Source organism: Lathamus discolor, chromosome Z (genome assembly GCF_037157495.1).
Source record: "Lathamus discolor isolate bLatDis1 chromosome Z, bLatDis1.hap1, whole genome shotgun sequence".
NCBI classification, from domain to species: domain Eukaryota; kingdom Metazoa; phylum Chordata; class Aves; order Psittaciformes; family Psittacidae; genus Lathamus; species Lathamus discolor.
This window is the reverse complement of record NC_088909.1, coordinates 39473770-39488843: the sequence shown is the minus strand read 5'-3', so window position 1 is coordinate 39488843 and position 15074 is coordinate 39473770. Positions and strand designations below refer to the sequence as shown.

The following is a 15074-nucleotide window of genomic DNA, read 5'->3' as shown; positions in this document are numbered from 1 at the left end:
AAGGGTCAGTATTGGGACTGGTGACGTTCAACATCTTTCTCAGTGACATGGACAGTGGGATTGATGCACCTTCAGCAAGTTTGCCAACACCAAGCTGCGTGGTGCAGCTGACACAATGGAGGGAAGGGATGCCATCCAGAGGATCCTTGACAGGCTTGAGACACGGGCCAGTGCAACCTTATGGTTCAACAAGGCCAAGTACAAAGTCCTGCATCGGGGTCAGGGCAATCCCAAGCACAAAAACAGGCTGGGTGGAGAATGGAATGAGAGCAGTCCTGAGTGGTGTGTTGGTTGATAAGAAGCTCAATGTGAGCCAGCAATGTGTGCTCGCAGCCCAGAAGCCAACCATGTCCTGTGCGGGCTGCATCAAAAAGAGTGCGCCCAGCAGGACAAGGGAGTGGATTCTTCCTCTCTGCTCTTGTGAGACCCCACCTGCAGTCCTGCATTCAGGTCTGGGGCCCCCTAAGCAGATGTGGACCTGCTTAAGCAAGTCCAGAGAAAGGCCATGAAGATGATCAGAGGAGCACCTCTCCTATGAAGACATGCTGAGAGAGTTGGCCTTATTCAGCCTGGGAAAGAGAAGGCTCTGGGGAGGCCTTAAAGCAGCTGCCGGTACCTAAAGGGGGTAAACAAGAAATCTGGAGATGGACTTTTTACAAGGGGCTGTAGTGATAGGACCAGTGGGAATGGCTTTAAACTGACAGAGGGGAGATTAGATTAGACATTAGGAAGAAATTCTTTACTATGCAGGTGGTGAAACACTGGCAGAGGTTGCCGGGAAGCTGTGGCTGCCCCATTCCTGGCAGTGTTCAAGGCCAGATCGGATGGGGCTTGGAGCAACCTGGTCTGGTGAAAGGTGTTGCTACCTGAGGCAGGGCTTTGGAACTGGATGATCTTTAAGGTCCCTTCGAACTGTAACCATTCTAAGATCTATGATAACCAAAAAGTCAACAAATATACAAAACATTTGCACTCCAAATAATGCAGGAAAAATATGTACACCTTATTTCCTTCACAGCATTCACCTACCTGTCTTTTACTACCCTAATCTGCTGCCCCTGTATTTTGAAGTCCAATTTCAATTTTAAAAAATCTTGAAATAAAGAGTTGAACAAAGGTAAAATACACATAGTACTTGCAAATGCACAAATCTATTGCCTAAATCATTCCAGATTGGGGAGCGGCAAAGGTCAATTAAGAGTAATATACATGGACTCCAGATATCTAGGAGCCCTGTTCTACATCCAAATATACCAAACTGAATGATTTGATTCTACATGCTGATTTAGTTTTCTCTCTTCTTGATATATTTTATTCAATGTTGATTATATATATTCTTTATCCAGAGAGTTCTGCATCTTATCTTGGAAGACTTAAATTACTATAAAAAAGCCATACAGTGAATGATAAGTTTATTTCCCATATCAACAAGCTTTTGCATGTGTTTATTTTGAAGTGAGTGGAATACTCACAACATTTTTCTCAAATATCATCACAGCTCTCCTTTTAATAAACATTTTTATTGGGTTTAGGCTATAAAATTTTGTATGCTGACCTTCTCAGAAATTACAATTTTCTTACACTGGGTCACCAATTTAGTATCTACTAACTTTTTTTAGTACCTTGCTAAAAACATAATTACCAATTTTGTAACTGCAGATATTGCTCTGTGATCAGCTTTCTAATAAAAATTTTAATCAACATTGTATTGGCTTAATAACTGATTTACAGGAAGCAGATGCTACATCTAATGATCAAGCACCAATATTCAAGAAATTAAAATTGAATTAGTAAGACTGTTTATCACTGGAAGATATGAGTGTATACATGCAGAAACAATGTATTATTGTACCATTTCAAAAATATTAGATTTTATATTACAGCATCAGATTGAAACAGGAAGTTCACGTAGGTCTCCCTGAAACCTTTAAGATACCTTAAAATGTTTGTATTTACTTTAAAGGAAAAAAAACAAAGCAACCATATACACACTAAACTAACCTTTCTCCTTGTTGCAACCTCTATTTTTTGTTTTAAGCAATAATTTTCATTCAAACTGGCAAGAACTGACATATCTGCATCTGCCTTGTATTATCTTACTTGCAAGCTTTTTGTGGCCTCATATTTGCTTCCTGGATGAAATAGTTTACAAAAGGGTTTTTATTGCTAACCAGCTAGTCACTATAATCCTTCTTAGCTTTAACAGCCATGCAATCCCGAACTGTTAGGTTTCAATGGCATAAGAACACATAAAATGAGGAAAAAAAAAAAAAAAAAGAAAAACAAAACACCAACCAAAAAAAAAACAAAACATCAAAAAGACATCTTCAAACTAGGTTCTGGCTACCTGGAAAGCTGTCTTTCAGATTTCTTTAGTCATTAGCACTATTCTGCCTCAAATATCAATAAAAATAAATGCCTGTGCTTACAGACTCCTATTTTGAAGATTTTTTACATTCATTTGGATATTAATTCATACCCCCACTGAACAACATTCACTTAATCCTGGTTGGCTCCTCTCAGTTTTTAATGCATTCACCTTCAAAGCATAAACTGCCATTGTTCTACTTTTCAGAATATCTCAATATTAGTAACTGACAGTCATCAACATTTATCAGCAGAAATCATACCTCTCTCATTACTTACATGTTAGGTAGTCAACATTGACTTTTAACTACCTCCCTCTGTCAAAACATTATTTGTAAATATAAACTTCCCTAAAAAATGTAAAAGCAAGCCAGTTTTCTCCTCATGTTTCCTTACAATATTTTTTATTAAAACCTTTAAACAGTAATGTATGTAAACCTGTCATGTTTTTCTTCACAGTCAATAAACCAACTGATGCAACCAAAAATTATTGATTCCAAATCAATATACATTTTCATATCTATTAAAAGTCTGTAAAATAAATCCAGTGTGTGTACTGCATTTATTATATTTGGTAGATACTGAAGGTAGTTCTCTTCTGCCGAAACACATCTATGGATAAAGGATGTAATACTTAGCCTACTTGCCAATTTCTAGTCATACTCAGTGAGTTTATGAAAATATCAGTGCATTTTCTGGCTGTAGTGCTTTAAAAGGAAGACTAACAAATATATCTAAAAAGCAGTTAAAAAGGTGTAGGAGCAAAAGCAGTTACAGAGAACTAAGCCCTTCTAAAAGGAAAGGTTCTGACCTGCACTAAAAAGCAATTAAAAACAATTTAAAAAAAGGCCAAAGAAGATAAAAATGATTAAGTTTTACAGTGCCAAGAGCTAGAAGAGCTTTACAAAAATCAAGGACAGTTTAAACAGTGACAAAGAATGCTGACAGTACTGTTATTTGAGATAGGGGGAAGGCGCTGAAAGCGAAGAATACAAAAGGATTATTCTGGATCTTATGATACTCAATTACTGAACTGTCATTTAGAAGATTCATTTCAATGCATACTAAAATAGGCAAATATACAGTGGGGAAAAAACAATCCAAAGCTTTATTTATGTAGTGAACGGCTTTAAGGTGACTGTCACCATTCAGATACGAGATCTTGGAATTACAGCAGATGGTTCTGCGAAAGCACTGCCTCTTCTGACCACTGCAATGGTCAGAAAATCAAACAGAACAATTTCTTAGGGTTTGTTAAACACAAAGCAGAACAAGAATACAGGAAACCTCAGTACGCCTCTCTCTGAACTATGCATGTAGGTTACTTGTGCAGTTATGGTCATTCATTTCAAAAATACTACAGTAACCTCAAAAACATTCAAATAAAGATGACAATCTTGATAAAGGGTACAAGTAAATTTCATGAAAGAACAAACTAAAGCTAAAGATGCCTCTGAAAAACAGATCACCAAGTAGGAATATGACAGAAGTGTACTGTATCATAGCCAAAAAGGAATAGAATGTTCCCGTTTTCTTCCAAAACAAGGAGCTTAAGAGCCATAAAGCAAAGCTAAGAAGTAGCAGGTTCATATATGATGACAGGAAGTTACTCTTCGGAATTCCTTGACCAAAAATTCTGTGGACAACAAATACTTGAACATACTGAAACTGACTGTACAAATTCACAAAATTAAAATACCTCTGAAGGGTATTACAAACTATCTCTAAGGCTCTTATAAACAAATACTACTTCTACTACATTTCTGACCTGAACATCATGGAAAGCTAAGAGATCAATTCTGAGGAACAATCTGTTCTTGTCACCTCCAGATTTTTCCCTGTGGCTCAGTTAAAACTTTTTTGCTCAGTCCTAAATCTGTATCAGAAAGTGAACACCTTAAAGACAGCAATACTTAAAAGAACTATTTGATTCCTGTTTCAAAAATAGTCTCACACTATACAATTGCTCTCTCAAATTCACCAAAGAATTTAAAATGGGTGGATATAAGATTTCTAACAGGACATCCTGGAAATTGTATTGAAAATGCATATGTACAGGTAATTATGCAGACACACATTTATAAAAACAAATATACACTTCATGAGAATCTTTTACTAAAGAAGAAGCATTTCATCTCTTTGACTTAGATGTGCTAATGTCTTATTTCTAAACAATGCAATATGGAAGGCAAGCCCAAGAAGGTATTTCTCTTTTTGAGCTATAGAAGAGACAATCTTTGAAACATTGTAATACTTTCATGAAAAGCAGGATTTAGTATATGTATTTTTCTTGTTACTGTGCTGAAGTACATCTAGATGTACAACACTGGCATAGTTTAAGCATGAATAATCTCAATTTAGTAATGAAGCAGAATATATTATACACAGAAACATGTTTAAAGGGAAGGAAGAACTTCAGTTATCAAGGGATCCTTCTTCCCTTCAGAAAAAAGATTAAGTGTCCTCAGGATTAAGGAGTTTAACAAAGTAGGCTGAGACTTCATATTAAAAATATAATTTCAATACCTATTAAGGAATATATTTATGAAAAATAATAAGAATGCAAAGGTAAAAATGAAAAGGATGATTCACAGTCTTGAAAAGGAATTTATAATAAAGTCCAGAGATTCTGTCATGTTGAGAAAACACAGGGATATTACAGTAATCTGCAGAAGACACTGCAATGTATTTACATGTGAAATACATCACTGCTATTAGGACTCCCTATGATTTTGGTCTTCAGAAATACCTACAAGAAATATGGATCATAGACTGATTAAGCTGATGAAAAAATTTTTAAAAAACTTCTAAAACACCCACAACACAGCATTGATATTAGTTGAACTTTTTCTTCTAGAAAGCATAACTGATGCAACTAAGTCAAACACGGCTTGAAATACTGTAGAGACAACAAAAACATCATCAACAAATAAAATTCTGAATTTTCCATTTTAAATCACTATCATTAATATAAAAATAAATATATAATTAATAGTTGCAATCTCAGAAGTTTCTGTGTTAGACCATTTTATGTCAAATGTTGTGGCTGATAGAACATAATAACCTCAGCAGGAGATTTGCTCCCGAGGAACAAATAATTAAAGGTGAAGTTGGTAAAAGTCATGAAAAGATTTAACTAGACAATGTATTAACAAAATACATGGAGAGGTAATTTACCACTCCGAATAGCTGAAAGCTCCATGAAATGCAATACAACAGCTACACCTGTGTTAGTAAGTTAATCTGTTTTAAAGGTTAAAATAATGAATGTCTTTTGGAAAACAAAAGCAAACACTTAGAAAACAAGTAAAATACAGTCATGAAAATTTCACAATGCACTCTGTGGTTCCATCAGAAGATTTCAGTATTTTTCCTAGAGTACTGGATGCGGAAATATATTTGGGAAGATGAATCGGTATCAGCCAAAGGAGGACTCATGATGGATTTGGAGCATTATATTAATTGTCAAGGAGATGAACATATATTGAAAGTGCTACCAAGTTGGGGGGTACGACTGAGGCAGAAAATTTTGTGCAAAGGAACAATAAAACCAGCATGGAAAAGAGTCTATAGCATGAAAATGTTATTTTTAAGAGAGTACACTTTAAAAATGAGCACACCATGTGATGATTAAAGTGAGCCTAAATATAATGTATAACAGCATTTCCAAAGGTTGAAAAGTTTGTGAAGACTTACGTGACTTGTAAACTTTCTGCTGTCAGATTATTCCACATGATCTCATTAGCCTGAAGGTTTTCATTTTCTTCTAGTAAAGATGTATCAAACTCTATTTCTTGCTCAACAACTTCTGAAGACCTAATTTATTAAATAATTATAGTTTCAAAAATAACATTACCTTTGAGTAGATCATAAAACAAATCATTATGTATTATTTCAATAACTAGAATTAAAATTACATATGAAATAAAAGATAGTAGCTGGATACATATTCTTTTCCTTTTGAATAAAAATTGCAGTCTTAAAATCATACCAGGTAATAAAACGACATACAATTCTTTGAATCAAGACCACAGCATAATGAACGTTCTCAAGGGGTATCAATATGAATGGCTCCAATCTTGGCTAGTCCTGCTATAAACCTGCACATGACAATTATGAATTCACATGACAACAAAAAGAATGAAGTCTTAGGACTATTTCAGCATATACTAATACGGAGTAGCAGTTCAATAATGGTATAGAGTTTAGTTTTACAGTGAAAAATCTAAGTATCTATTTACTCTGTAGTTCCCAGGCACTGCTCAACCTGCACTAACTGCAGAGTGCACAGAGGTACCTAGAGTTCACTTTAAACTAGAACTTGGACAATGAGAGACATAAAGCAGAGAAAGTTTAGCCAAGAAGGCAAAGTGCATCCAAACAAACAGTGAATTAGCTTACACAGTCTGGACTGTCAGGCATAGTCTGCTGTAACTACCTAAGTTATGGTTCTTCACATATAATAAAGGTAACTGAAATTTTGTTTTTGTACTGCCAGCCAAGCTTTGGATGGTTTCAGAAAGTCAGGTACAAAACCTGACTTTCAGCCAGCTTTCTGCACATGCAAGTGGAACAATTTTCAAACTAGAGTAAATCTTTACAAGTAAAAATGTAAAAGGAGACAAACAGATACAAACTCAACTCATAAGCAGTGCTGCAGTTGAAAGCAGGGTTTTCCCAAGAAGGAACACAAACATGCACAAGGTGAAAATAGGTACCTGTGTGTATCTATGAAGTCATTATACTCAGAGTTAGGGTCTATCTGTTCAACCGAGGTCTGGATCTCTTTATGGACATTCACAATCTCTTCTGTTACAAGACTGGTGATCTGGCTATACTCATCCAAGATTCCTTTTCTAGAGAGGAAAAAAAATTCTAGAGTGTAACATGGCACTGAAGGTATAGGTGACACTGAAGATGCTTCAAACTTTCAATTTTCTGTTTCTACAAGCTCTTGCTACAACTGGCTAAAAAAAAAAAGGAAAAATAAGACAATATATTACTTGGAGAAATAACAGATCAGCTGGGGCCTTTTCTTTACAGATTGACTATGAGCCTTTAAGACCATGCTCCTTGTACTGATTTCAGTGCATCTACACACAGAGTAGCTAAAAACTGTGGGAATTACATGGAGAAGGTATCTATATAGCTCACTGATGACATTCTTCTTCACAAAGGACTTACCATGCTTGCTCTATCCTACACTAAAGCTTTTCATGTTCTGACTGTCAAAATAATTATATTCTGGCATAAGTCAAAGCAAGTCACAAAATAGTGTGCATTTCCTTTAAAACCGGTTTTCTTTAATGTTTAAACTTCTTTCATACATTTTATGATCTGTTATTCATACAAAAATAAGCATAAATCACAAGTTAGTATAGTTTTACAACAAAATCACACAAGAATTTCCTGTAAAAAAAAGTACAAGCCACACAGCCTTGTCTTTACCTGCTTCCCAGAGTGGGAAAAAACAGGTGAATAAGGAACAGCAAAACACTAGATGGTACTGTGCCACTGCTCTTCATAGTATCCAGTGACATATTCTCAGAACACCCTCCTATTCTCTTTAATTTTCAGTTTTCAATAAACAAACCCTCATAATTATTTCCTATTTCAGCTTTGTCTTCAGTAAACTTGCCAGGCTGCCAGGCCCTTAATCATGGTGAGACTTCATAAAATACGGATCACTACCGGACAGCCCAGACAAACTCTGTAGAAAAAGTTATGTGATCGGATTTTTTCAATACTTTTTCTGAGGAGGAAACAGACAAAAGAAGACATCAAATCTTGCTTTGCCTATGAACAACAGGTGTGAAAAGGCTCTAGAAAATTGTTTAAAGAATATGATTACAAGATAGGCAAACAGCAACTACAGCAACGTCATCTCAAAGAGAAAGGACATCTGTCAATTACAAAAAAAAAAAAAATCATTAGCAATACTAATCTATACTTATTCAAGTTTACTAAACTAATTTATGAGCAAAATCAGGTTATTAAGGAAGTATGTTTCACACAGATGGCCACACCAGGCTCTACACCTGAAATCACCACCTCTTTCTGTACAACAAAGTCAGTAGTCAGTAGAAAGGAGTAATTTTCCTGTACATTCAGATCTCACAAAAATGTCTATGTAGTGACAATTTTTCTTCACAGGTTTTCATTCCAGACATCACAAAGGTGAGAGGGTTAAATAGGTTCCTGTTCCATCATGAAATTCTTCAGTGAATTATCTCATAATTCTGAAAAATCACTTTAATTACAGCACAGAAATTCAACTGTAGCCTTTTGCTATGATTTTACATACAAAATTAAGATGAAAAGGTCTGTATAGAGACTACTACACAAAGGCATATTTCATTTTGATATTTGCACCAGAATCAAAGGAATTAGTATGATACTGCATAGGGCCATTAATGGCATCTGCACCATGTAAGCATGTAAAGCCTGAAATCTGCAATTCTCCCTCACTTCCTGTGTGCTGAAGTCACGATGAACACAGACTTCGGAGAAGGTAAGAAAATGAGTTAGCGTGCCTCATATCTAAATGACAAAAAAGGTAAGTTCCCTTTCTTTTAGGCTAAGTGATTTAAAGAACACCCCAGAAAAAGAGCTACAGCGCAGACTCCCATACCAACTCACATTCTTCACGAAAGACAGAGACAGCATGGTGGTTCAAAACTAGAAAAGAGAGCTTAAAGTCCTCTGAGATCATCAGCTTGCACACCTTCTGTAATGATGTTAAAAACTATCTATGATCTTTCAGGAAAAAGGTAACTGGATTTTTAAGGTTGAGCTCCTTACAGTGAGATCAGGATTATACGATCCTGTTACTTCCCCAGCACATATGATAAACCATGCATCTGCCTGGCCCTCCTCCACAATGACTTGCAAGACAGCTGGCCAGTTTAAATCTAAATTGTTGCTTAGGAGAGCTTTATAAAAATAAGACTACAGGAGATGCAACAAACTTGCCATAATATACCTGTACAGTATATATATAATACATCAGCTGAAGGACAAAGCATGAGCTCAGATATAAACACTGCACTTAATCAGTAATATTTTAAACTTTAATGACAAGACAGTGCCTTGCGACAATGTTCAAGTAACCACCCAAAAATACAGTGTGCATTTGTCAACTGAAAGATAAAACATCTTTTTTTCGTTATCCCTTGCTAAACAATTAATCACAGATTATTACTTTCAAATAATAATAAAAATTAATTAGAATGCTACATATATAAAATTTCACAAATATAAACATATAAGAATACATCTTACAGGGCTTTAATCATTTCTTCTTGCATCTTCTGTAGTGAATCAAGTAACAGAGGAAGTGTAGTGTCATAATACTGGTGCTGATGTAACTGTGCTCCTTTCAGTGCCAACACATACTGATTATGCAACATATGAAGCTTCATAGTGGCTTTCTCACACCGATCTTTTGCTTTCTCAGTCTCCTTTCCTAAGAGAAAATAAAAAAGAAGGATGCATGTGGTAACTTAGAGTATGTAAACTTGTAGATTACATAAATTTAGTGGATTTATGATAAGTTTGCACCTTTTTCTACAGTAGTCTTTTGAAGGTACTTCTCTGAAGAACACAAAATCTTACTGCTTTCAGATCACTAGCAAGACCAAATGTCTTGATTTTCTAGTTAAGAGACTAAGTAGGAAAAACCTGATGTTTTGGTTTTGGGTTTTTGGGTGTTTTTTAACAGCAATGTGAGCATTCTTTATCTAAAAGTGTATGAAAACCACTATCTACATGGTATTAAAATAACATAACTATGAAAAATATAGAACAAAACTCATACACAACAATCACAAAGCTAGTCTTATTTACCTCAAAGCAAATAATTTTTTTTTAATGAACAAAGTAAGAGATGTCCAACCAGGTCAGATCCACAGTTCAGTAAAAACCTGTCACTTACTGCAAGCAGAAATTCTATTGCTACATGTCATCCAAGTAAAGCAACAGTGCAGTCTTCATATTAGCAGCTGAACACTCACACTATTACTCCTGTCCAAAATGGGCAACTTCTCTACAATGATTTAACATTTCGTTATCACTGTTGGTATCCTAGTCAGCAGCAGGTTGGACTTACAATCTCAGCTCTATAGTGTTAGAGATTAGAAGACTTGAAATTCATGCTGACAAGAACAGTTCAGTGCTGAACTGAAGAGCTACAAGGTACTTCAAGAGGTCACCTGTTCAAATTTTTTGCCACAGTACTTGTACAAGTATATGGCATATGCTTTCATGATTTTCCTAAGATCTCCACTGACATAATTTTGCAACTTTCTAGTACCATTCAGGACTGGAGAAGGTTTCTCCTCACCTCCCTGCCCCTTCACTCTCCAATGTAAAACTTCACTGCTTTAATTTCAACCCTTACTTACTTCATATGTGCCATGGGGATAAAAAATAGATTCTACATCCTCTACAATCCATCCTTACATATTAGGTAACATACTCTTTTCTTCTGTCCAGTCTTCTAAACTTCATACTAACTGACTTACAGGTCTTCCCTTGTAAACCCTGTTGTCTTTTTTTAGTTGACTGGTTCACAATCTTACACAAGTACAACTTCAGTGAAGGCTTAAAGTCAAAGAATAACTTTACATTCTTGATGCTTCTAGCTCACTGAAAAAAAAAGTGTCTGTTCTGAATACCATACAAACATGGCATCACTCATTATTTTTGCTTTGGCATCTGATGCTGCCAAGTAACAATATTTTTCTGAGACTGACTTCTCAGTTTATCAAATTATTTCTAACTGTACAGCTGCCCTCCAATGCGCTTTTAGTCCCTTCAAAGCATAGTGATGCCTGGAAATGTAATAAGCAAACTCAGAAAGTAGGTAATGAAACACTGGCAGACCACCCAAATCTAATCTCAATAGACAACCTGCAATGTCACACAGGATACATTACTCTGCCAAGAGCTCATTAACAACAATTTTCCAAGCATCTTTATGAAAGTTTTGCACCTCTACTAGAGTATTTTCAATTTGGTTGGGCACTGCCCTTGTCATAAGAGGATATTTTTGGTCATCTGCAGACCAAGACTGATATATTATAAGGTCTTTAAGAAAAATGAAAGGCATGTGACATGGGGAATAATGGAAGGTGTCTGAAGAAGGTCTGGAAGGGAAGACGTCAAGTAGTAGTTACAGTGTAGGGTCCTAGATCAAAGAGGAGAGGATGAGGCAGGTGGAAGTCACTGGATCTAGAAGCATTAAGCTTCCCTTGCCCTGGTCCAATCCCTTGGGAGATACACTGGCCAGGGAAACAAAGAGGGGGAGAAGGCAGTACCAGAGTGAGAAATCCTGAATTATTCCTTGGCTTTTTTTGTATGTTTGGCCACCTCTACTCAAGCACGTGCCAGATTACAAAATCCAAAATTATCTTCATATGTCACAGTTTAAAATGTTAAAACCCACAACTTGTCCATGTATGTCTTTAAAATACACCCCCTATCAGCTTACCAAAATCAGCATATGTCAAATTATACTGTGTACCATCAGTACAGGCTTCTGACCTATGAACCACAACAAACAGCCTTTAACAGTTAAACTAAACTGAAGTTATCCTAAAGATCATCTCAACCAAGTAACTAGAGACTTAGCAATACTACCTCTCTCAGAAACTTCATTAATGGCTAAACTACCCCATTTTCCCTCCTGCCTTGATATACATTATTCCTCAGCAGAACACCTCTACTAACTGCAAAATAAATCAAATTATCATATATACTCAACTCCTGAATACAACCTTTGGACCTATAATTAACATAAGGAATGCAGCTACAGTATCATCTTCATATTGTAATTTTTTTTTTAAAGCAGCTAAAATGCAGTGAACCAGAGTGCACAGCTGTTCTACATGTCAATTAGCACAGAGGAAAACATCCAATTTTCTTTATCTGTATAATGAATTTCATAAATAGATCTAATTATAATCCCACTGCCATCAGTTGTTGACAAAACTGTTTAATGTTTATAGAAACTGACTGTGTATACAATGTCACTCCATAAACAGTATTATGAAGCTTGCAAAATTTAATTATGAAAGTTTGACATCTGCAAAGGCTGGCATTCTTTTTAAAGCATTCTACAGAGTCAAATATTTCAATTGCTAGTAAAAACTCATTCAGATTTTACTAAATACAGGAGAACAGAACTATCCAGAAAAAAATATTTTACGGTATTTTATATTAAAAAAGGCAGATTTGCTATTCTAAACTTCTTACTATTGTAAGTATTAGTCTCTTATTTATTATTCAGCTCAAATGGAAGAACAGAAACTGGATAGGACAATCAACTGAGGAAATATTCAGCTCATAATAATCACATAATAATCACACAATAAATAAGAAGTGTACAGTGCAAATGCCTCAAAGAAAATTACTTTCAGAATGGAAACACTGCATAGAGAAAAAAAAATCACATATTTTTGACTAAAAAGACATAATTATACTGAAAAGGTGAGGTTTTTAGCCCCTTACAATTTTTTCCAGCTGGTCAAAAATTGTAAGTCAAGGCTTACATTCCCTTATACGTTTCCTACATTTAGTTATCACTGATTTCAATAAAATTTAACACTTGTGAGGTCTTCAAATTTGCATTACAGAATTTAATGCTTTATTCAAACAGCAAAATTCAGAATCTGTGGAATACAGTGCAATGAACCCACTAATTCACATAGGACAAGTATCTGGATCCTGAAGGCTACCTGTAGCATGACATTTAAGACTCAAGACTTAGCACAAGCTTAGCTATTCAGATTTCAAATCCTGCTTCATGATAGCACAGGTTAAATTAATGACCGAGGCTTAATCTACTGTTGTTTCTGCAAAAGAAAGATCCAGTTAAGCTGGTTTAGTCACAACCCTTCCATGCAAATGTAACTAGTCAGCCTTTCAGCTCAGGCAAAATCCTATACCAATGATATCCCATTCTATAAAAAGATTATATTTTTCCATCTCCATGCTGCCTTGCAACAATGGTAAATAAAAAATGGCTACAAGACCTCCTGGAAGCATCAGCTATTAAGTTATTTGTTCTTAAGTTTCCTTTGTTTTTATTTAATTTGTTTCTTTTGGGACCTTTGAGGACAGAAAAGGAGCAAAAATGGAAAAAATAAAAACATCAAAAAGACACAAAAAGCTAAAAACTTGTCAACATCTAAGTATGCCTGAAACTCTCTAACTTTTGCATCTTTGTCCTTAAAAGACAATATGTATCATCACTGCAATTACGCAGGAGGCATAATTGAAATACTAAGTAGCTTGTGAAAACAACATAAATATGTCAGAGTTTGGCAAATTTTGGAACATCTATAATTAGAAAGAATTTCTTATCCAGTTTTCAAAAATGTCAGAAGAAGTCTGTCTTTAACTGTCTGTATTTCAAGACTTCCCTTTGCCTCCCACTCTTGGGAACTTAAGTGATACCAATAGGTATGACCTTCAGACATTCCGAAGTGATGACAAAGTTCAGTAAAGAGTCAGTGGAGATTACTGTAAAAGCTTAGCTTACAACAGATGAATTAACTTTCTGGATTTACAGCTCCTAGCTCTGAAAGTGACTTTTGGCTTCAGTGTGCAGTGAATGCTGCGGCATAGACAAACATTAATGAAGATAACATCCATCTGACAAAGGCAAATGTAATTTTATTACACAAGGCCAGTTTTTTGACAATTAATTTAATTCAGTTTCAATGAGGCACACCTGACATGGCAATGAAGGGTTATACACTCCCAACAAAAACACAGTGGGAAGACTTAAATATGGGATGACTTTGCAAACAGAAAAGCAGCAGAATTACAAGACAAACAAAATGAAAATTAAAAGGGCAACCTGAAAATCTACACAAGTAACAGGGGGAAAGATAATCTTTATACCTAAATAAGACTATGACTGACATCCACCAGAAACTTGGAGGAGAACATACATCAAGAATCCACATAACTGCCTCTGTAGTTCAAGGTGTGATGTGATAGGGATGGCAAAACAAAAAAGAAAAGTGGTGCCTTGTGTGGGGTCACCTCCAGCACCTGCGTACAGGGCATGAGGTGCCTACAAGGAACCACCATGGAAAAATCCCCCCAAATCCTCTTTAGGAACTCAAAATGATGGGGTGCCACCCTGAAGTGCCTGACTGTGGGGAATGAACATGGTGAGTTAAGAGATCTGTGTGCAGCAGGAATCATGGAGGCATAGTGGGATGGCTCTCATGACAGGAGTGTTGGAACGGATCGACATGGGCTCTTGAGGCAAGACAGTCCAGGAAGACAAGGAGAGTGAGTTGCCTGTCCTTCATGTGAGAGAGCAGCTGGAGTGCAGGGAGCTGTGACTAGGGATGACTGAAAAGCTGACAAGACAGCTTATGGGTTAAGATGGGCAAGGCCGCAGGAAAAGCCAAAAAGCTTGGCTTCAGAGTTGCAATTTTCTGTACAAAAACCTCACTAGAGTATCACATTTGATTTCACAAAATTTGAAAATTTAAAAAAAAAAAAAAAACAGGGAGTATCAGGGTTTTCTTTTCCTTTTTTTTTTTTCTTTTTTTGAATGAAGCAACGATTCTCCTCTGAGAAAATACTTATACTTTCAGTGTACAGTAATATTTCAGACAGAAAGAAATGTTTCTTTTTTGGTTTGCTTTAGAGTCTTTCATTTTTGTAAATATCAGCACTAAAGTATA

The 15074-nt window shown here is 35.8% G+C and overlaps 1 protein-coding gene across 10 annotated transcripts in view; it reads right to left on the bottom strand.

The window, feature by feature from the left end:
* The window catches only part of FER (FER tyrosine kinase), a 184599-nt gene that overhangs the window by 127317 nt on the left and 42208 nt on the right, over positions 1–15074 (bottom strand). For all 10 annotated transcript variants that reach the window (XM_065661402.1, XM_065661406.1, XM_065661410.1 and 7 more), the window contains exons 6-8: positions 9649–9832; positions 7086–7223; positions 6064–6183 (exon numbers count right to left, since the gene is read on the bottom strand). In XM_065661402.1, coding sequence (XP_065517474.1) covers positions 6064–6183; positions 7086–7223; positions 9649–9832 — 442 coding nt within the window. The remainder of the gene's footprint in view (positions 1–6063; positions 6184–7085; positions 7224–9648; positions 9833–15074) is intronic.